The 23204-nt window shown below is 34.8% G+C and overlaps 1 protein-coding gene across 1 annotated transcript in view; it reads right to left on the bottom strand.

The window, feature by feature from the left end:
• Positions 1 to 23204, bottom strand: part of LOC309825379 (sodium channel protein type 3 subunit alpha-like) — a gene marked incomplete at both ends in the record, with an annotated part of 78656 nt that overhangs the window by 9906 nt on the left and 45546 nt on the right. The window contains 3 exon segments of the mRNA XM_082658921.1: positions 11091 to 11264; positions 12016 to 12170; positions 13300 to 13420. Coding sequence (XP_082515047.1) covers positions 11091 to 11264; positions 12016 to 12170; positions 13300 to 13420 — 450 coding nt within the window.

The raw sequence follows: 23204 nt of genomic DNA, 5'->3' as shown, positions 1-23204 counted from the left end.
CATTGACCATGTAATAGAGTCAATAGGTTAGATATCTTCTCTCCCCTTCCAGGTCACATTAACTTTTTATGGGCTGAGATGAAGCATTTTTCTTTTAACGTTCCTAATAATGTCTGGTTGAATATGTTTTAGTCAATATATGTTGGATAAATAAAAAAAGAATAAAATATAACCTGGAAAAACATTTTATCAGACCACATAGTTTCATAGTAATGAAAAATATTTTATCTAAACTACTGGACTTACAATTTAAAATATAGTACCTCTCATTCAGAATGATAATACATTTTTCTGATATTTACACAAATGCTAAATTTTACTTAAATATATGAAAGGTTAAAGAAGACATGTCTATTTTGGGAGGAAGAGACTTTATTTGCTTTTATTTTCTTTCAATATAATAACATTTATTGAAAATTTACTATATGTTAGGTTCTGTTCTGAGTGTCTTACATGTATAAATCTCAAGAAGTAGGTACTATTACTTTTGCCTTTTCACCAGTGAGGAAGTTGAGTTTCCCCCACACTCCCCCCTTCAAAAAAAAAAAAAAGATGTACAGGTAGAAAGAGGTGAAGTTAGAATCCAAGTGATCTGACTTCAAAACCATATCTCAGCCTTTTTCCTCCATTATCAAAAATTCATCCTTAATCTGAACCACGGAACACAGAAAATGACTTGTATGATTATCTTCTCAATTCTTGCAAGGATTTTATATTACTAGTCCTCTTCTTGATGCATCGGAGAGAGGTTAATTTACTACATCCACTGGATGGCTTAAGGGTCATGGTGTAAAGGTGACACCAAAACCAGAACTGAGACTTTACAGGCAAATGGAGCCACTGTCCCCTCATTATTTAATTTAACATACATTTCGCAGAATTGAACAGAAAAATAAATGACTTGAATGTTAAACTTCACTAGTGGCAGTATAATTTATCGAGCTATTCATTTCTGTCTAGTGTTTGCTGCTACAGAAGAGTGGAAAGATGGGGAAAGTTATTATCAGAGAATGCACAGGCTTGTATATTCTGGGCTCATTTGCCTCCGGAAGCATTCACAGCTTTAAGTTTCTGGAGCTGCTTTCTGAAGACTTCCCTCATCTTCCCAACCAAGTCCTGAGACTTGGGCATTTAAAGGAAAGTGGCTGCAAATTTCTCAAGACCCTGATGTAAGGAAGCTCACGCTTTGAAAGGAAAAGAAAGGTAATGGTCAGAACCAGGAGGTTCTGGAAGAATAGCAAGTTTTGGGTTCAAATCTGAGAGGTACCACTTGCACACTGGGGCGGCTCTGTGTGTTGCTAGAGAAGCTGCATTTTAGTGAACTGCCCTCTTTTAATGGACTTCATGTCATTTTGTGTAGGACAAAAACTCATTGAGTTAAGTATTGTGAAAAACTTAATATGCTTTAAAGGCAATTTTGAAATAAATAATTTTAAAGATTTTCAACATACTTAAAATTGGAAGATGATGCCTTATGTTGGTAGGGTGCTTTAAAACTTACAGTGATCTTTTTCACTCATTATCTGTGTCTGAGAGTAGTCAAATGACTAGTCCAAGAAAAGGTAGCAAGGGGCAAGCACATAACTGGAATTTCTGTTTTCAAGTCCAGTGTGTTTCCCATCTCAGCAACTTTGTCCTTGACCTTTCAATACACAATGTTTTAATCTTAGTCTCTTATGCTAAACACAAAAGGCATTCTTCCTAATGTGTGCAAAGTGTAACAGAAACTCTTTGCCAAAAACTGAATTTTTAGTACAAATTTACATGATTCTAGATACCTTACTACCCAGAAAATATATGAAACCACAGGGGGTGGTTTAGTTGTCATCCACACCCTTCCACAGTCCTGTGGCAGTTGAGATTGAGAAGGAAGGGAATAATGCAGGAGGGAGTTGACGGTTCTGAAGAAGACCCTGGAAGTCCTGTGATTGTTTAATGAACTAAGTGATATGAATTTATTTCCCTTAAAATGGCTAAAGATAATTTTTTAAATTCAGTATAAGCAGTTAAAAGATTAAAACCATATGATCACCTCCATACATCGAGATGATACATTTCATTGCAAAGCCTTGCTTAATTTTTGATGGAGAAATTTAGAAGCATTCTCATTAAAACCAGAAATAAAAAAATATGTCCACTATCAACATTATTATTTAACACTTTCTGGAAAAAGAAATAAGAGCTATAACAATTAGAAAAGTGGAAGAAGCCATTATTTACATATATGTTATTTTTGACCTCAAAAAATCAGGGGAATAAAGTGAAAAACTATTGTAAACAATAATATAATTATTTTCGGTTGTAATATATTTTTTTCATATTAATTTTTTAAAGTTTATGTGTGTCTTTTGAAACTACACAAACTTTAAAATATTAACAAGGAAAAATAAAAGTATAAGAATAATCTAAAATATTGTTCTAAGAAGAAGAGCAATCAGAAAGGACAAATTCCACCTGATATTAAAGCTAATTATAGATCTACAATAATTAAAGCTGTCATATTAGTAGACAAAGAAGTGAATTAAACAAACCCAAATTAGACGCAAGGCATACTGGCATACCAAGATTTAGCACATAGAAAAGGGTAGCATTTTAAATGAGAGGTGAAAGAAACAACTAAAATGAGAAGCCATTTTGAGGAAGATAGAATTGGAGTCTCACCTCACACCTTACACCAAAATAAGTTCCAGACTGATCAAAAGTTCAAACATAAAAATGGATGAAGAAACAAAACTCAAACAGTAAAGCTGAGGGAAAAAGCATGACAAAATGTTTTAATAATCTTTAAAGCAAATGGTCTTCTAAGCATGAGAAAAACCAAAAAGGGAGAAAAAGGCTGATAAATTTGACTAAACCAATATGAAAACATTTTCACATGACAAAAAAAAAGCTCAAGAGACAAAAGCCCAAATCAGAAAAATAGTCATACCACATGTGACAAAATAGTAAATTTCCTTAATGTAAAAGGAGGTCCTACAAATCAGTAACAAAAAGGTCATTAACCAAATAGTATGACATACAAATTCCCTCTAAACTTTCATTTTAATATATTTGTTTGAACAACATATTTATTTATACTCCTTATTGAAATTTAACTCGAAGGAAAGCAAAAGAATACAAAGAGAATGCAAGAGACAAGAAGGAAGAGAGTTTTAAAAAAATTCTGGAGTTTGAAAAAATAAAGCACACCGGAATGATTACTTTCTCAGCAGAGCAAAAGCAGCAGCAGAAACCCAAGTTCCTGAAGAAGTAAGTCAAATTGTTCCAATGGACTCCGAAAATTTCTGGACATGGAGGCCCTGTGTTCTTCTAAAACAGGCGGTAATGGATGGCATTGAAAACAGAATCGATTCAAAGTCTCTGTATAGGGAAGCTGGACATTCTTGAGTCCCTTCACCCACCCTTCTCCAGCCCTGCCAGAGAGCAGAATGGAGTAATACTCCTTCACGACTTACAAAGTAAAATCTGTGTTTGTTACAGAGGTCAGAACGTAGCAACAATAATCCACATTGTGGTTGGGTTTCCTTGTGAGACCACAAAAGCCTCTTTAATACATCATGCAATGGAGGGTTTTCCATTAATAGTACCATAGGGTTTAAATAGCATGTAGACTAACTCAGTATTTCCTAGAGAAGGGCACCTGGAGTTTCAGATTGCTAAGTGCATACCTCCTTCCTTCTACTCCAGAACAGTCGGCTAAGCAGCTTCTAAAATGGGGCTCAGGTGATGGTGAGGGAACAGGTACAAATCTTCCATGGAAGTGGTGGCAGAGGGCTCTTAACGAAGATGGGAGGTTGAGGATACTGGAGATGGCAGGGTTTGATCAGCTGGGATGGGTAACGTTTATAGTAGGAATAGAGTGAAGACCATCCAGTGTCTGAGAAGTGAAGAGCAGTTCGTATGCAATGTCAGTCAGGAATGAAAGTCCTTACACTTTTATGTAACGGAAGTCTGTAACTCAAGCCTGCCTCTTTGCTTTTGACATTCTCCTACTTTTATCTTAGGCTTTTATAGTTTATTTATTTGTCTATAACTTTTTACATGATTAGAAAATTCATAATGCTCACCAGACATGTAAAAGTGAGCATCTTGGTAATTATGGTATTTGTGGCAGAGGGAAACTGGAGATAATCTAAGTGCTCATTCCTGGGGAATGGATGAGTAAATTCTGGTGGTGCATCGCTGGGGACTGCACTGTGGCATGTAGACACCATGGGTTCCATAGGAATTTCATTGAAATATTGCAAACACCATTTTTAAAAAAATGAGGACTTTGAATCAGGTGATTTCTAAGTTTACTTCCTTGCCTGGAATTCCATAATTCAGTAATTTCAAGATGATTAAAGCAATATAATGCTATATGTTATTCATGTTGAGAAGATAAATCACAGTATCTTTACTAATGGAGGCATCATCTTTAATCAAGTATTCTACTGGTAAAATACTGGTAAAAGTGCTAGTCTGATTGATAGTGAGCATGATTACTTATGGGGTATATAATTGTGAATCTGTTCTTAGGTTTAATTATTGTTTTTTTCTAGGAAAATAGGAATTGTTTTTTACATTTTACTTAATGAACATATGTTATATAGTCACTTAATAGCTAAGTAATTACTCCGTGTCTCAGTTTCCTCATCTACAAAATTGGGATCATAACAGTGGATACCTCAGTGGTTGTTGTGATGATTAAATTAATTAAAGCAAAGGTTAATCATTATTAATATTATACATGAGAGCCCTTATCTGCCTTCAGTGTCACTGCTTGGAATCTTAGCAGTGATGAGCTGGTACGATATCCCATGGGAAGGCTTTTAGAAAAAGAAAGAGACATGTGGATCTTCCTAAGGGAGATATTTAACGAGGTCATGACTAGAGAGGCAGGGAGAACATTTATAAAGCAGCTCAGTGCTTTGTGACCACCTAGAGGGGTGGGATAGGGAGGGTGGGAGGGAGACGCAAGAGGGAGGAGATATGGGGATATACGTATACGTATAGCTGATTCACTTTGTTATAAAGCAGAAACTAACACACCATTTTAAAGCAATTATACCCCAATAAAGATGTTAAAAGAAATAAAAGCCATTGCTTGGTCTAGTTAGTCATTGTGATGTTGGTGTGTTGTTGAAGAGGAGGGTCCAGACCTCCAATTCATTTTTTAGTTGGTAATTTGAAGTAGAATTTGCTGATTGATTGACTGTGAGGGGTGAAAGAAAGGGAGAGGCTGAAGATGACATTTAGCTTAGCTTCATAAATATACCACTACCAGACTAAACAGGACATTCAGGAAGAAATGCATGACTGGAGGGAAAAAGTAATGAATGTACTCAGTCAGGAGGAGGATCAGTAGAATTATCTAGGAAGCAATTAGAAATGTGAATTGGGGTTTAAGGGAAGACCAGTATTGGCTAAAAGTCATAATCTTTTAAAAACTGGAATATAGAATTTATGCTATTAAATTAACAGGATTATCTCTTTAAACATAACCAGTGAAAAAATTTTCTTATTAATAAATTGATAATGCTAAAAGAATTAAATTCTTCCTGAAAAGGAACAAAGTGAGTCATTCCTATTAGGAGACATTTGTAGAAAAAGCCAAAGCACATACTAGACTGTTTACATGGAAGTATGTTTGAAGAGAGATCAGAAATTGATATGAAATGACAATAATTTATAGCTATTCAGTTCCTTTACCTCAAAGTTTTTAAGTTAATCAAATATTTCCACAAGAGCTCCAGGTGAAATTCAAGGCAGGTGTGTACATATTAGCAAGGCATCTTATTGTTTTCATTCACCACCACCAAAGGCAGCCACCTTCAGAGTGTAATGTGGGAACTCTTTGACTAGTGCAACATGACATTTTACGTATATCTGTGCTCTGTTGAAAAATATGGGGCAAAGAAAGAGCACAGTGCTAGACAGAGGTACCTCTGACCTAATAGCTGTGTGACATCTCTAAACCTCATTTTATCAGTAGCAAAATAGAGATAAAAATAAGAATTACATCACAGGATTGTTATGAGGATTAATAAATACTGTATAATTAAAAAGAGATACTGATAATGAGGTTGGTAATGTAGGGGTTAGGAAGCACAGTCATTAGAGCCAGACTCCTTGGTTACAAAATCCAGCTTAGCCTCTTCCTTATTTACTGTGTTTACAAGTAACAACTTTTCTTTGTCTTAGTTTCCCCATCTGCAAAATGAGAATAATTATGGTTTCTAACTCATAGAGTTTTGAAGATTAGATGAATTAACATGTAAAGTGATTTTAGCAGCAGTTGTACACAGTAAGCATTAAATCAGCGTTACCAATTTTCTTTATTATTATTAGGTAAGGCTCTGAATTAGTGCTGTTCCCACAGTAAGTGTTCAGGACTAGGCATCTTATTGTGGCTACTAATATTAATAACAATTCTGGCTTCATTATTGAGGATGCTGATATGTCAAAAATAAATGTCAAGAACAGCCAGGATCACCTGATTCTAGAGGTTGATGGCAATTGTAAATACATACTAGAATCAGAAAATGTCCCTATTCTGCTTTTGTTCACTTCAGCAGAGCAGCTGATGAGGATTCTAAGGAGCCCTTGAGCAAGCAGGATATCTGAGTAGCAGACATCAAGCATCTCATTTCAACCACATCAGCAACCTGTGCTGTCTCTAAAGTGGAAATCACTTGTGGACAATAAATATTTCATGATGGTTGAATCTTTACCAAGAGTGTGTTTTGGAAACATTAGCACCTTAGGATAATTTAGAACCAAATTTGAAGTTGTCATGATAGATGCTCAACGAATTTTCTTAGGGATGACACTTATGCAAAAATCCATAAGGACCGCAAGAAATGTGATTTTTTTCCAATAAATTATGATCACATGTTTAATTCATTCTATGGATAATAATAGCATCTAAAGTATAGCTTGTATAGTTATAATACAGGATAGTTTGGTTTTCATATGAATATAGTATATTTTGCCTTTGGATAGGAGAAAATAATTATACAGAGTTAGAAAAAGTGGTCCATCTAGTGTGCGATTCTGACAACAAAGGCATGGGTTAAGTTGTCCTACTTGATTCCAACCTGAATTATCATACTTGCTGTCTCTATCTCTTCGCCTCCATTCTTCCTCAATCTTACCAATATTTCTAGTACTTTATCCCCATACTTCCATGAGACATCTCTTAACTATGACAGCAATGACGTCCATTCTGCCAAATCTAAGTGTCATTTCTCAGTATTCCTGTCACTTGACCTCCTTGCAGCCTTTTGATCACAAAATTGATCACCTCTCCTTTGGAAAAACCCAACTATCCTCCTCTGGGCTTCTGTGATACCATGTATATTTTGTTTTCCTTTTTCTTCTAATTGCTACTTCTCAATCTAATTTACTGGTTCCTTCTCTTTTGCCCAACTTCTAAATGTTGAAGTGTCTCCAGAGTTTGGTCTGGGCTCTTTTGTTTGTCAGCTTGCATTGTCTCCCTAGGTGAGCTAATCCAGGTTCATGATTTCAAATGTCATCTCTTTCCTGATGACTGCCAAATCCATAATCAGGTGTTAGATTCTCTTCAGAACTCGAGACTTGGGTAAAACTCACCGTGTATTCTTGAATGTCTAATTGGCATCTCAAACTTAGTACATCCCTCTTCCACCTACCATCTGCTTGCCCTGTCAAGCCTGTTTTCTGATCTTATCCATTCCAGTTAATGGTTTCATCTTCTACCCATTTGTTCAGATTGAAAGAAACTCTGTTTATCGAATTCTCCTTTTTCTTCATGTCATACAGCCAGTTCATCAGTAAGTCTCATTGCCTTAGTCTAAGACATAATCTTCTCTTTCCTAGATTATTAACACAGCTCCCTAATTGGTCTCCCTGCTTTGACTTTTTTGCTGTTCCTTCACCATAGCCAGATGTGATAATTTAAAAACAGTAGAACAGATCCCTGCTCACCCTTTCTCCCTTGAGTTTCCCATTGTAACTGTAATCAATATACATTAAATTACATAATATGTACAATATACATTAAATTATAGTAAAACATGAACTTCTTACCATGGCCTCTAGGTGCCTTTCTGAATTCAGTGTCTCTTGCCCGTGTTTCATCACACACAAACACAACAGTTTTCCTTCTGTCTCTTGAATGTCCCTGGCTTATACTTCGGCGCCTTGAGATTGTTCTTTTCTATTCCCTCAGGTCTTCAAATAACTGTCCCATTGTTATAGACTGAATGTTTATGTCCCCCCAAAAATTCATATGTTGAAACCTAATCCCCAGTGTGAAGGTATTTGGAGGTGGGGTCTTTGGTAGGGTATTAGGTTATGAAGGCAGAGCCCTCATGAATGAGATTGGTGCCCTTATTTATAAAAGAGAGCTTGCTTACCCCTTCCTGTATGTGAAGACACAGCGAGAAGACTGCTGCCTATGAATCAGGAAGCAGGCTCTCACCAGACACTGAATCTGCTGGCACTTTATTCTGGGACTTTGCAGCCTCCAGAACTGTGAGAAATAAATTCTGTTGTTTACAGGTCACTAAGTCTATGGTATTGTGTTACAGCAGCCCACAGGTACTGAGACACTATTTCTCATCATTTACCTTCTCATCATTTACCTCATCAAAGACACCTTCCACAGAGACTCTGGGTAAAACTCTCCTGCTCCCCACTCTGCAGTCATTCTCTATCCTGTTATCCTGTTTTCTTTCATAGTAGTGATCACCATCTGCTTTTATCTTATTTTTGGATTTTATTTGTTTACATCTTTACTGTCTGTTCCAGTCTCTCCTAGAGTGTTAGATCCTGTAGATCTAACAGGGCTTGATTTGTCTTGTTCATATCTTCTTTATCTAAAATAGCATGTGGCCCTTATTAGGTGCTCAAAATATTTATTAGATCAATGAATGAATATTAATGGAGGTTGGAGAGATAACCCAATACCTTTACTTTTAGGTAGGGAATTGAAGATAGATAAATTTTACATAGATAAATTTCTCCAGGTTTAAAAGTGTATTTCTTCTGGTTTGAAGTTACTTCACTTATACTTCAGTTTTGGGGGTTTTGCTTTGGTTTGTTTTGAGCTTTCTGTGACTGCTTAGTTGGTATAGCAATCTATCTTATGGACTGTGAAACCCTTTTAAGTATGTTTTACTTGTACTTTCAAAAACTGTTTTAACTCTGTTTACTTTAGCTTATTGGACCCAGTGGTCTGAGAACAAGTTGTTGGTTGAGGTTACATGAATTCACATATTTTAGTCCCTGCTTTGGGAAAAGAGGAAGATAGATCCATTTAAGATTACATAACTTGCCCAAAGGTACTCAGTTCCATTTTACTAATTTAAACTTACTAAAAGGGAAGTAATTTGGGGGGCACCATTCTTTGACATTATTCTGTAGCTAACTAAGTGTCTATATTAGCTTTCTAAGGATTCAAACATGATACAAAACCTTGGCAGATTTTTGCATCACATTTATTTCTTCTATATGAGGGAAGTACACGGACTTAAGTACAATGTAGTAAGTGTTTCAGTGAATGTAAAATTTTCAGTTAATGAAAATATTTTAGTAAATTTCAGAATTTTCTGGAGAAGTTCTATCACATTTTTAAGTGATCTTCATACATGACAAAAGTTTTTTGAACCAGAGACTATTATGTGTTTCGTGTCCCATCATTTCAGGGAAAAGCTGGAGATCATAAATGCTGAATTCCAAAGCCAGTATGAAAATATAAATATAACATTTGTACGAGTTAGATAAGAAATCTGTAGGGTAAAGGAGCACTGAATTGAGATTTAGGAAATTAGGACACTAATCTCAACTTTGTTACTAAGTAGTTGTGCTATCTAAGGAAAATTCTTCAAACTGAGGCTTTAGTTTACAATAAATTGTTTAGAAGACTGTGTAGAATAGAGCGTAGATATTCTTTAAGGTCCGTTCAATCTGCAGAATATGAAAATATTAAACTTCCCTGTTTGGAAGCTTTTCAGGACAGTATTGAGATTCATCTCTATTACTCATTAAAGACCAGACACGGGAAGTTGGAAGTCATTTCTGATCTATTAATAGTGACTTGGCACCAGATTTCGTCTCAACTCAAAGGGTTGAACACATTTTGGTTATAGAACTTCGAGTATGTATGTATGGGAGAAAGGGGAGTAGAATTTAGATAGGCCCACACTTGTCAAAGACGATAAAAAGAATGAATGCACACATAATGACAATCATTGATTCATAGTGGCAAGCGTTAGAACTAAAAATTAAGTGCTTTATAATTGCTGGGAAACAGCTAGAGATAGTGCTTAAAGCACCTTTTTGAGGTGGAGGAGGCTGAGAAGCCTTGTGCAATGGAACATCACAGACTACAAAGGACCAGTTGACTCTCATTTTGCCCCAGTGCCTGTCCATTGCTTGGAATAAAAAAGTAGGCTGCAAGTCAGACAGGTCTTGTTATTGGCAATGTTCCTGTGACTGTTCTTCACCTCAGGGTAATCAGATTCAGAACAGGGCTTCTACACCTATCTCTTTGCATGGTAAATATTTCATTAGCTACTGAGATATCTAACTACTGATTTAAGAATGGAAATACATTTTATTGTCTCTGTGGGTTTGTGGCTGAATGAATACAGTGAATAGGTTATTTTAACATTATTTAGTAACATACACTCTAGTAAGGGATTAGAGTACAATTCTGACAATTCCTGGCCCCAAATATGTCTTGATTTTGCCTCCTGGAGATATTTTTTTTCAATTGAACTGTTAATAAGCTAGATCTGTCAATTAACAGATTTTTAACTATTCCTTACCTTGAGATCCTTAATTTTCAGAAAAAGAAGAGCTATTTGCTTGTGGCCTAGAACAACTCTCTCTGTGTTTTCTCTTACCACTGTCCACATTTTTAGGACCTTTTCTACTGCTTTCCCTTGAGACTTACCTCATTTTTGCATTTTTTTGTAGTTTTTTAAAAAGATAATTGCATAATTGTGTCAGAATTAGTGAAACTAGGGTCTAATTAAAGTCAAGGTTTTAATTATAGAAATATATGAAATGTCAGACTTGCCTCTTTTAAGAATAATTTCATAAAAATCACTTAGGATACTTACATCGACAATCAAGAAATCTAGCCAGCACCAGGCATTAGTGAAATAGGTTTGAAATCCATAAGCTACCCATTTGAGAAGCATTTCCAGGATGAATATATAAGTGAAGACCTTGTCAGCATATTCTAGCATGGTTTTGATAGTTTTTCGTTGTTCAATGTATATATCTTCAAAAGCCTGTGAATCAAGAATGCTTTTATTTTATTTGAATGGCTTGCCTCCACCCAAATACTTGATAAAATTCTTAGTAGAATGCTTGGCACAAAGCACTAATTTGATAAATATTGGCTAGTATCAGACAAATGTGGAACCAGATGAAATCTAAAGACTAAAACTAATGGAAAATGTTGGCAAGAAAACGTCAGTATCTTTACTGATTTAGTTTGGGCTTTCTTCTCTGCCTCTCACCCCAAAATCTGTATCTCAATTACTTCTACAAAGACATGCTCTTAGAGAAGTAATATGAACTCAGAAAATATCTAGAAGTTCTGTTAACGAGGGATAGACTTGGCCTATTCCAACCTTACTTTCATCAATTCTCTGAATGATCTGGCTCATTTTGAAAGAATAAATTGATTAGACATAAAAAAATACACTTTTAGTCCATAAATATTACTATGATTATTTGGGAGAACTGGATGGGATTTGACATGGAAGGTAATGTAGTTACAGAATGTCCCTGGAAATGGTTGTCTCAGTAAGGAAAACATCTGTTAGAAAAGCACCAGACGAGAAATTCCATCTGGCTGCTCATGGTTCTAATTTATTCTGTAATGAATTTTGCATAGTTAAACCCTGGGTGCCAAGCTCTGCAAGGTACAAATACACCTCTTGTTTTGCTCCTTAAACTAAGTGTATGCTTCTGGTATTTTTGGAGATAAGCTGTTTCACTAGAACCTGATTCTTGCCAATAATGCGTTACACTTACCAAAGCACCACTACTGAGAAGGATCATGAAGACAATGAAAGTCTCAAACCAGTTGTGTTCAACAATGCTGTAGCAGGTTTTCCGCAGATTCCACCAGACTTTTCCTTTGCCTTCTTCTGTACTTACTTGACAGAATGGAAACTTTTTAATACATCCTAAAAGATAACATTAAATATAATAAATTAGAAATATATATTTCAATCTTAAATAGGAAGAAATAAACTTTGTTCCTCCCTCCCCAGTCCTAGTCTCAGATCATCATTTTATACAGCAACTGGCTACTTCATCCCTTAGTTATCTTCAGCATCCCTCCTGTATAGTGAATCATTCTCAGACTTACATATCAGCCAGCTACCTAGAATCAAAGAATTACTTTACCAAGAGCTGCTTGAGTATAAATGGTTCCATTCTTTAACCCTGCTTAGGATCTGTCTTTGCCTCAAGGCCAATCATGGACAAGAACATCTCTCAGGTTTGGGGAAAAACTGCATATTCAAATTGTTTATTCATTTTTTGATGTGATCCTGGATTTTTACACACTTCTTTTCACACAGAAAATTCCCCTGTCTCCCAAGGTATCATCCACTGTCAGTTTTCCCAAGCTATTTATTTTCAGCCTCAGTGCTTTTCTTAGTCACACCTATGACTCATCTTGTCAGTCAGTATCTCTCTTCCTTTGTCCTACCTCTCTTAGCTTTCATGTTATTTCTAAACTTCCATCCACTCTTCTGCTCTGAGTTACTACTTATGGGATTCAATCCAATCACACTGAATCAGCAAACCTTTATTGATTTGTGTGCTAGCCACTGTACTGGTCACTGTGAGAATAACTGCTGGTCTCCCTGACAAGGCTCTAGAGCACATCTATATCCCCAAACAGCTCTGGTCACAGCCCAAATTAACCACATTTGAAACTGTTAGAGATGGAGTGTAATTATTGCAGCATCTATAAATCAAATCACAACATTGCCAATGAGGTCTGAAGGGATTGCTTTATCAATAATGAGATGATGTTCCAGAATGCCATTTATCTTCTAGGGTTCACTTCTCCACATTCTGGAGGATGAAAAAAAGGACGTGTCAAATTATCTTAATTGTCCAGGCACAGTAGCTGCTATAGTATAATCAGGAAATACAGATAAATTAACTTTTTGGAAGAAAAGAGGAAAACAAAGATAAATATGCCTTCACCATTTCATTGAAATATTTCCTTCAAATGAGGTATATTTAGTCTCTGTAAGGAAAGAAGGGAGATTGCATTTAACCATATTAGAGCTTGTTTACCTTCAGTAAAACAAGCTTCTGGCTTAAGGTCTTCCTCGGGTTCAATTTCAGCTTGTTCACCTTCTCGGGGCAGAGCAACATCAACTGTACTTCCTTCAGATGAGCTGATTGCATTTAATTTCTGGAAACAAAATCGCATTGCAAAGATGTGATTTTTCTCCCCTTTTATTCAGCCAATTTGGAAATGCTCTGTGATGGTGTGAAAAAATGATGGTGGTAGTGATAGCATTTGACTCTGTTAACAGTACTGATAATTGTGTACTAATAATTTAACATACTTGAAGTCCTATTGTTTAAAACAATGTAACTACTAAGTTGATTCAGACAAAAAATGGTTAGACAGCATTCAATGTGGGTGATTTGGAAGGGAGTGATTTTACTGATTAACTTGTTTATGATCTCTATTTGTCTATGGATGCCATATGAAAATAATTTAATACATCAACACTCAGGCCAAATCAAGAATAGTTTGATAAAAGTTTGGTATGCTGACATTCACTATTGATTATATTAATTAAAATGCTTCAAATCAAATTGTAATTTCCACTCTTCAATGGAAATTTTCAGAGGGCAAAGAACATTACCAGTTGTCTGTAACTACTGTCCATGTTTCTGTAATTTTAGAAAGGAAGAGTGGCACATTAACATTAGTCACAGTCATTATAGTTCAACTTTGAGCTATATTTTTCTCTGGCTTACATAATTTTCTTTTTACTTTACTAGCAGAAAAATGATAGATCTCTCTTTCTCTTTCCCTTTTTTGAACTGCTTAAATGAATTCAATACTTGCCAAAGAATTCTAAACGAAATGGAAATTTCTTCATAAATGACATTGTTCAAAATCTGTATAGACTTTCATTAGGAGCATATTCCGAATTCAACATGTGATCAGGCTGTGAATTTTTCCTTTAAAAAAATTATTGTGACATGCCACGTGGCTAGGAAGAGCCACTTTAGTGTTGCAAGAATAAATATCTAATAAGTACTCTGATACCACTTGGGATGACATTATGGATGTGCAATGCTTTATGAAAAGTGATGCAAAGATATGACATACAGCACAACCCAGGGAATGTAAAACTTTTAGAATGAAAGAACATGGACATGTTAATGGTTTCAAAGGCCCCATTAACTTTAGTAGCTGAGTGATAGGGTCACTCTGCCCTAACCCTCTGAAAGAGTTAATGTGTTACTGAAAAATACCTGGATAACTCCCTAAGCATCAGTCATATTGGAGGAAATTTGGCTCAAAATTCTTGATTTTTTGAAATCACCATGCAAATGTAGTTTAATACTTTATAACGTGAACATGGAAGAGTAGTGTCCAGATGATATTTTCTGTGGTATTACTTTGAGGGTGACGTTAACCATGTCCAATTAAATATATTATGAAAGTTACCCTAAGTCAAAATATAATTCTATAATAAAATGTGTCCTAGTCTGGAGTATGCTAAAGAGAGGCTAGGCCATCGATTATGGCCTATGGTTCTTAGGATCATTAGAGTACAAGAATTTTTACCATTAAAATCCTCTACTTTTTGGAGAGGTGGAAGGTAAAGACGTATTTTATTCTCTCAGGATTTTTCTGCTTCTTACAGCCAGAATATCTTTATTCTTTTAAGAAAATCCCAGGAAAGCTACTGCTGGATAGAATTGCAGCAGCCTCTGGTATAACCAAGAAAATACTAGATAATTCTTCCCTTCCAATTTCATTGGTGGTTTATGAGTTGGACACTCTGACATTTGATGAGTGGCAGCAATAATATCCACTGTATAAATAAAACCAGTAAGAAACCAAATTATTTTGAGGTTAGTTATAAAAAGCTTCATGTTTCTTCTTCCTTTTGGCCAATCCAAGCTGAATAATTTCTTCTGAGCCTGGTCACGATCCACCTTTTCCATGAAGCCTTTCTTTCTTATGATTTCTCCATGCTAAATTTTATAGAACGTTTTGCCCATAATACTTGTTTGCTTTGACCAAATAGTCTCATAAATATATATATATATAAATTATATATATACATAAAATTGTATATTTATGTACATATATACATATATATTAAAATGTACACACATACACAAATATACATCTATACACCAAAAGATTCAAGCATAGAATAGACACTAAATGGTTATGTTGAATTTATGAAAAATGAATAATTGAATGCATTTTGTTATTACTCTTATAGAGAGAATTATAGCGTTTAGATAATTTGATCTCTTCATTTTGATATGTAACTCAATTGTGGCCTTTGCAGAAGTCTGTTTAGTTGTATTAGAAAATGCATTGTCTTAATGAATAGGAATTATTAATGATATTTTAGTGATAAAAACACATATTTCCAAAATGTTTCTCTAAAATATTGGCAGACATTCAATAAAGAAATCTGAAGGAAGAAAGTTATAAGTATATATGTATACACACGCAAATACACATATACTTTTCCATTTGAAAACTTTAGAAAATATACTCACCCTTCACTTCTTATTTACCACTGTTAATACAGTTGTGAAATGTTCAATTTTTTGCATTATAATTCTCTGCCATGTATTACACAAGTGTCTTATATTTAAATACAAATATTTAAAGCAAATCCTTTACAGCACAAGTGATGGTAGCCATTAATCTGAATGGCAATTGTATCCACCATTTACCAAGTATCGACCTCTGGATGTATCTTTGTTATTGGTACTGTCTTTAGATTGTAAACTTTTGTGAATGTGTTTAGTATGTTAAAATACAAATAATTTCAATTTTCTAAATAGCTATGGAGGTAATGTACATTGTAAAGCAGAGAGGGTCCGTGTGTGAGTTAGTTTACCTCTATCTGCCTGGCATTATGAAGCATAGCATGTCTTTTGAAAACAGACAAGGAAAAAAACTCTGCATGTATTCTGCTCTTCTCAAATGAGCAGAACCAATTTTACATGTGGAATTGCTTCACCGTTATCCAGGAGTTTTTCTGATTATAAGGATAAGCTCATTAACGTTATGCTCTGCAAAACTCCTTAAGGAATGTTTAGACAGAGACTTGATGAATCAAGGTTTAAAAAATAGTTGGTAGGCTAGTGTTTCTGCCACTGAAAGTGTTTTGTGGGAGGCTCCTTTTCCTATGAAAGTTGGCATAAAGTTAATTCCTGCTAGTTGGAGAGTCAGGCTTATTCATGGTATAATCTTCATAGGCCACATTTTTGTCATAAGAAGGTACATATACTTTATCCTATGAAGTTATAAAAATATTGTATCAACTACATAAACATTTTAAAGTTGTGAATTTACCTACATTTATAAATTAAAGCTTAGACTGTGTTCTTATTAAGTTACAACAACTTACCAATTAAGATATACTGCCTGATAAGCTTTAGTCACTGGAAACATAAAGAATTTTACTACTGTATTTTAAAATTTTGAAATTTAGATCCTAGAAAACTACTTAAGCATTTAAAATTCTGTACATGGATATAATACTATCTTCATAATCTAAACATTTCTAATTAAGTTCAACATTTTGGCATTCATACTCTGGTAGAGGGTAGTTTGTCATACATTTTGTCATAACCATACCAAAATGACTTCCAAATTTTATTTAAAAACACATAACTGATTTAAAAGCAGGTGACTGATGATAAATACAAAGAATAACTTACTTTCTTTAAATTGCCATAGCTGTGCTACTAAAATGATAAAAAAAAATGATACCTGAAATGAAATTTTCCACATTAAGGAACTTGATGACTATACTAAATAACTAAAATTAATACTTGTTCTGAAGTAGTTATAAAAATGTAATTAGGTATATAGGCATAACAGTAGAAAGCTTCCATATAAAACCACATAGTACAAGCTCATCACTTGTTTTCTTGTACTGTTTTCTCCCTATCCGTCCAATATTTTATGGCACTTAAGGCTAGATTCTTCCATCCCTTGTAGAAACTACTGAGTCTACAGAGGGATGATGACTTATGCTCTACAAATGCACACTGGAAAGCAGGTTTGAAGATGCAACATTCTCCAGGCCTAATTCAGCCACAGGAAGCATGCCTGGCTGAAGCAGAAGCCCGGCGCAATGCTGTGGAAGCCGCACGCTGGTCCAAGAACCATGTTCTCAAAGACATGGTACCTGAATGTGAAGTTTTCAAGGTTAGCTGCAAATACTACTTGTAAGAAATGACAGAATCAGCACCCAGAAAGGCCATTTTCCCCTGATAACATGAACTTATATAGAAATCCCCCCTTATGGCGAATATTGCTCAATTTTTATCCAATTAAATAGTGAAATTTAACTTTCAGAAATGGAAGAGAATGTTAGCAACTGGCCTACTTCCACCGAAATGCGCTCACATTTCATTTATTTTCAGTCAGCTATCAAATGTTTGACTCTCACAAACTGCTATATGATTCAAAAGGCAAAAATAAAAGATTCAGCCATTACAGACTGCCTTTAAAATCTAGCCATTTCTTTCAGAATTTCTGGGTTTTGTCTTGAAAGTAAAAGAAGAAAATCTTTTGGTTACACAATCTATCAGGGCCTTAGTCTGATCTTTTGGATATGTATATCCATATCTTGACTGATATTTCATTTGAAGGACAGGTAGCCACACAGTGAGGTCACTGGGCTGCATATCCAAGGCAGGAGGAACACGACTAAAACCAATAGCTCTTTTTTTCTGGACCACTTATTGAATGGTTAAAAATACAAACCATCTCTATTTAGTTTGGCCTTAACATATTTTAAATGTGTAACACCCCTGATGCACCTTTTATTTTAAAAGAACCTTACTACGAACATAATATAGGAAACTGACAATAATTATATGGTAGTTGAAGAATAAGGTAAAAGGACATCCAGCAGGCAAAAGAAAAAGCTGGTTTACGTTAAGAAGATAATACAAAATTTCCATCTAAACTTGCCTTAATTTTTATTTCAGCAGAAGTACACTGAAGCACCAAAACCTTTCTCTAAAGGTCGAGATAGGTTTAAAATGGCTATTCACACTCCCATCTGTGCCACATTCAGTTTCTCAGAGAGCATTTGGAAGACACTGAGAACGTAACAGAAATAGGAAGCTAGAGGTATTCTCCCATTGCTCTCCAGATTCTGAAAACGGAGCACAGGGCCTTTTCTAGAAGGGTACGTGCTTGGGACCTTAGTCAAGCATCATTTTCAAAGTTTCCATAACGACTTTGAAAAAGAGGGAATCCTGTTATAAACATGGTGTAAAAGATAATTTTCCAGTACCATTTAATTCTGCCCTGCTTGTGAAGAAAAAATAATCAGATTTTCTTCAATGACTAATAATCTTGTTTTACTCCTAAAACTAAAAAGTCATTTTAAGTAAAATTACATAAATCACCAGGGGCTGTATTTTAGAAAAATTTTTATTTATAATTTTATGTCTGAATTTGTTTCATTTTACAGCTAATTCTCAGTTATCCCTAAAGAAGAAGAGAGTATGTATAAATTAAACCTACAGACAAACCCCAAGCTCTAATTAGGTTTTTTTTTTTCACCAAAAGCCTTGAAAAGTGCTAATACTCATGAACTTTTCACTTTTGCTTTTTAATTTGCCGTCAAGAACACTCACTCTGGGGAATTCCCTGGTGGTCCAGTGGTTAAGACTCAGGCTTTCATTGCTGTGGACCCGGCTTTGATCCCTGGTCAGGGAACTAAGATCCCACAAGCCGTGTGGTGTGCCCAAAAACAAACAAGCAAGAACACTCACTCTGGCTGTGATTCCAGTAACAGGAGAAAGTTGAGTCAAGAGAATAAACTAAAGATTTATTTCATCCACAAACCTACAGCAATTTTTGGAGATATCCTTTATTCCTCATAAAACTATAATCAATAATTAATAATCCAAAGTAGGAAATTTTCCAAGTCTCTTTTTTGCCTGCTCAGTTTTGGGTAGAACATTTAGGGAGAAATTAATGTAGATCAGAGAAATTTAAAAAAATGGGTACACTGAACCAATTACTTAATATTAAGATGCAATGAACTTTTCCTACCCTGTATCATGATGCTTTTCATTTTTTAATTACAGTGATCATTTAGGGTTTGGCAGACACATGACTTAACAACTTCCCCAAACTACATGAAAATCCAAGATATGTAGTGCCCAAATGTATACAGACTATGGCCCTTCATATCCAAAATCTCATGATCACCTTGCTCTTTTTTTTTTAATGGAGGCTTTCCCCCAAAACATGAAAGCAAACATTTCTATCTGGAGCACATGAATTGGATGGGTTGAAAATTATATTCACAGATCTGAATATAATGATCTGAAAATGGCAACACTGTCAAACAAACCCTGTGAGGCTCATTTTGGTAATACAGTTTACTTATAAGGGCTGAATCAACAACAGCAAAAAGTTGTGGTCTTATTTTAATGAAATAAAAGCAGAAAAAAAAATGCATCCTCTCAAGTTCTTAACTATTTTGAACTTTAAACATTTCTATCATGTTTTAAAATAGATATAAATCCTATAGAGCATGCAATTATTGCTTTTAAAAGCCTAAACAGACTAAACTGGAAAGTCATTAACAGAATCAAAAACGGTGTTGGGACTGCCCGTCTTGCCTGACCATGCTGTGATGTGTCACACGATTCAGCAGAGAGCAGCTGGGCACGTCTAGCACTTCCTTGCCATGGCAGGGGAAGGAACGTAGCTGAGTAGCATGCAGGCCAGTCAAAATTTATTTAGAAAGTGATTGTACGTGTACAACTTGCTTGGGTAACCTGGGTAAAAGTGGTGGCACGAGCCTCTGGCTGGTTAAAAAACACCAGAGTTTCATTCTTGAAGGCTCCAGCTTGATTTTACCCCTGTGAGAAGTAAGAATGGTAAGCAGTGAAGGTCACAGTATGATATTCCTAGATTGAGCTTTGGAATTCAACTTCAAATATGCTTCTTAAGAGCATTTATTCTATATCCTTCACCTGGGAAGACAATGAAAGCTTTCAAGAACTAAACTGTAAAAAATCCATAATTATATAAAAATGTCAAGAAATCATGTTTATATAAAAACAGAATTCTACATTATATCTTGTCATAAGATATATACAATCCCAAGGTTTTACAAAATAAAAGGATCACTATTTTGAAATTCATGCCTTCAATTTCCTTAAAATTTTTTTCATGCAAAACTGTATGTTCGTTTCCATACCAGTCTGTTTATGTTACTGGTGCATATAATAGATACACATATATAAAATATGTATTACATAATATAATAACAGCAATTCATATTTTTATCTCTAAAAACTTCTAGAGATCATTTCTCCCCAACTGTGGTATAGCTAGATATTTTGAAAATGAGTGGAAGGAATAGAGCAGCTAGAGTTTTCAAATACTATCTAAATTAATTTACTGCCTCTTCTTAAAGCAGAAATGTGTTGCAAATTTTTTTTTCTTTTCTTTCTTCCTTTCTTTTGAAATGTATCATTCTGTTAGGTTTAACTTGTATGATTTTTCACTTTGTCAGCAAAGAGAAAGGATATTTTGTGTCCCCCAAAGCACAGCCCAATGTTCTTTATCTACTTGTGTTCAAAAAACTAAGAAGTGCGAACCGATATGCCACTTTATGGATACGTTATTTTTAATTTGTGTGTGTGTGTGTATGAGTGTGTGTGTGCAATAGCTAATAAAAAAAGAACAACCCAGCCAACATAAATGTGAATCTGATATGTGACCTGTGTTCAATGCCAGCAGTTTTCAGAAATTTCAGATCAAAACTGAACTTAGCTGGAATTTATTTAAATTTATTCTATAATGCTGATTTTTACTTTTATTTTTGAAAACAGTGTACAGTTGACCCTGGGGCGACACAGGTTTGAACTGTGCAGGTCCACTTACACACAGATTTTTTCCAATAGTAAATACTACAGCTACAGGATCCTCAGTTGGCTGAATTTGTAGATGTGGGAGTGCAGATACGAAATCATGTATATGGAGGGGCAACTGTAAATTATACTCGGATTTTCAACTGGATGTAGGGTTGACACCCCTAACTCCTGTGTTGTTCAAGGGTCAACTGTACTTTTAAACTTAGTGTGAGCATACGTGAGAATTGCCCTATTATTCTTTCAAGGTTTTTCTGGTACTAATTTAAAAAATCATCCACGTAAAACTTACTGCTGAATTTAATTTTACTGTGCAAAATAATTTGAAATTTTATCCTAGCTTTACAAAAGTTTTAATTTTATATTTACTTTTAAGTATTTTCCCTCTAATATCTCTGTATACTTTAAACAATTTTATTACATTCTGTAATTGGATTCCATGTATCCAAAACTAGCTTGGAAGAGGACAGATGATTATTTAAAAAAATCACCCAACAAAGAATTTTTGTTCAGATAATAAAATGTTTTCAAGGACTTGAAAATGAAGACATTGTATCTCATTGTTCCAAGTTTATGATTTTTTAGTCATTAAAAAAAAGGACATGACAATGAGGTAGTATTCTCCTAAAGCAATAATTTGAAATATCTGTGGACATCATAGAGTTTTTTTTTTTTAACATCTTTATTGGAGTATAACTGCTTTACAATGTTGTGTTAATTTCTACTGTATAACAAAGTGAGTCTTTGAAGTATTCTGGAAACCAACTTTTTGGTAAAAAGAAATTAAGATATATCATTTCCATGAGTGCAGTGAGATGAAACCTATGATGTTAACATAGCAAATGTTTCTCTGCCTCTTTGGCTTTTCTATCTCTTCTTGACCCCAAGCTAGTCTTGTCCCGAGTCTTCCCTTATTTTCTCTTTGTAATTACTTCTTTAGGGAACTCCTCTATTTTCAAGGAATCAGATAATTATGAAATCTGCGTTATTAAATCTATTTTTAAACCCTGACTGCTCATTCAGTCTCTCGTTCTCACTATATCCCACTTCTAATTCAGTATGTCCCAATTGAATTCTTTCTCTTCCCCCATAAACCTGGTAACCTTCTTAAAAAGGCCATTTCAGACAGTTGCATCACCATTTTCCCAATTTCTCAGATTCTTTACTAGGTTGGTCAAAAGCCAGTTAGTCCCAGTTCCCATACTTATTACCGTAGCCCAGAATTCTGTCACCTCATTATTATCAAATGATTGTTACCACATTCCCCAAGATAACAGTTCTCACTCTAAATGGTTTTACTTATTGCTATCAAATAAATTTTCCTAAAACATCACTTTCCTATTGCTTTTCACCTGCTTAGCACCTTATTGACTATGCAGCCAATTCCAAGCTCCTTGACTTACTTCAAAGACTGTATAATCTGAAACTACCTTACTCACCCATACATATTTTTCCAGTCTTTTCAACCAATACTTTATACATGCTGATTATTTCACTGCTGCACCTTAATACTAAGCTCACTCTAACTCTGGCTTTTGTTTAGTAAGTTTCTGCTTTTTGCTTTCTGTTCATGTATTTGACCCACATTTTGAGGCCTACTTTAATTTTATCTCTTCCGTTTAACAATTTGCTATGTTCTTGCTGTTCTCAATACTTGTATAATCTTGTATTCAGTCCTACAGGATTAAACTTTTTAATAGGTTTTTAATAATTTTGTGAGTTAGTATTAGCTTCCTCAAAGATGCTGAGATTTCCCTGAAGGGGGTTATGTTATGAATCTCTCCTTTAACTCTTCCTTACCCTTAGTATCCAGCAGAGTGCTGAATTCACAAAAGTGCTCAATAAATGCCTGTTAATTAATTGATGATTTTCTTAAATAAATCTATGTCAAGTGATGGAAAATAAAATTAGAATTGAATTCTTATTTTACCAGAATGAGCAACACATAAATTAGAATTGAACTCTCTAAGTAGACTTTGAGTGGAATTTCGGAGAAAGAATGTTATACCTCATTTTGTGTGTATTTTTACCTTTTTCAAAATATTTTCAAATTTACCATTATA

This window comes from Grampus griseus (genome assembly GCF_964374135.1).
Source record: "Grampus griseus genome assembly, chromosome: 7".
Taxonomy (NCBI): domain Eukaryota; kingdom Metazoa; phylum Chordata; class Mammalia; order Artiodactyla; family Delphinidae; genus Grampus; species Grampus griseus.
The sequence above is the reverse complement of the archived record's forward strand: the minus strand, read 5'-3'. Positions and strand labels throughout refer to the sequence as shown.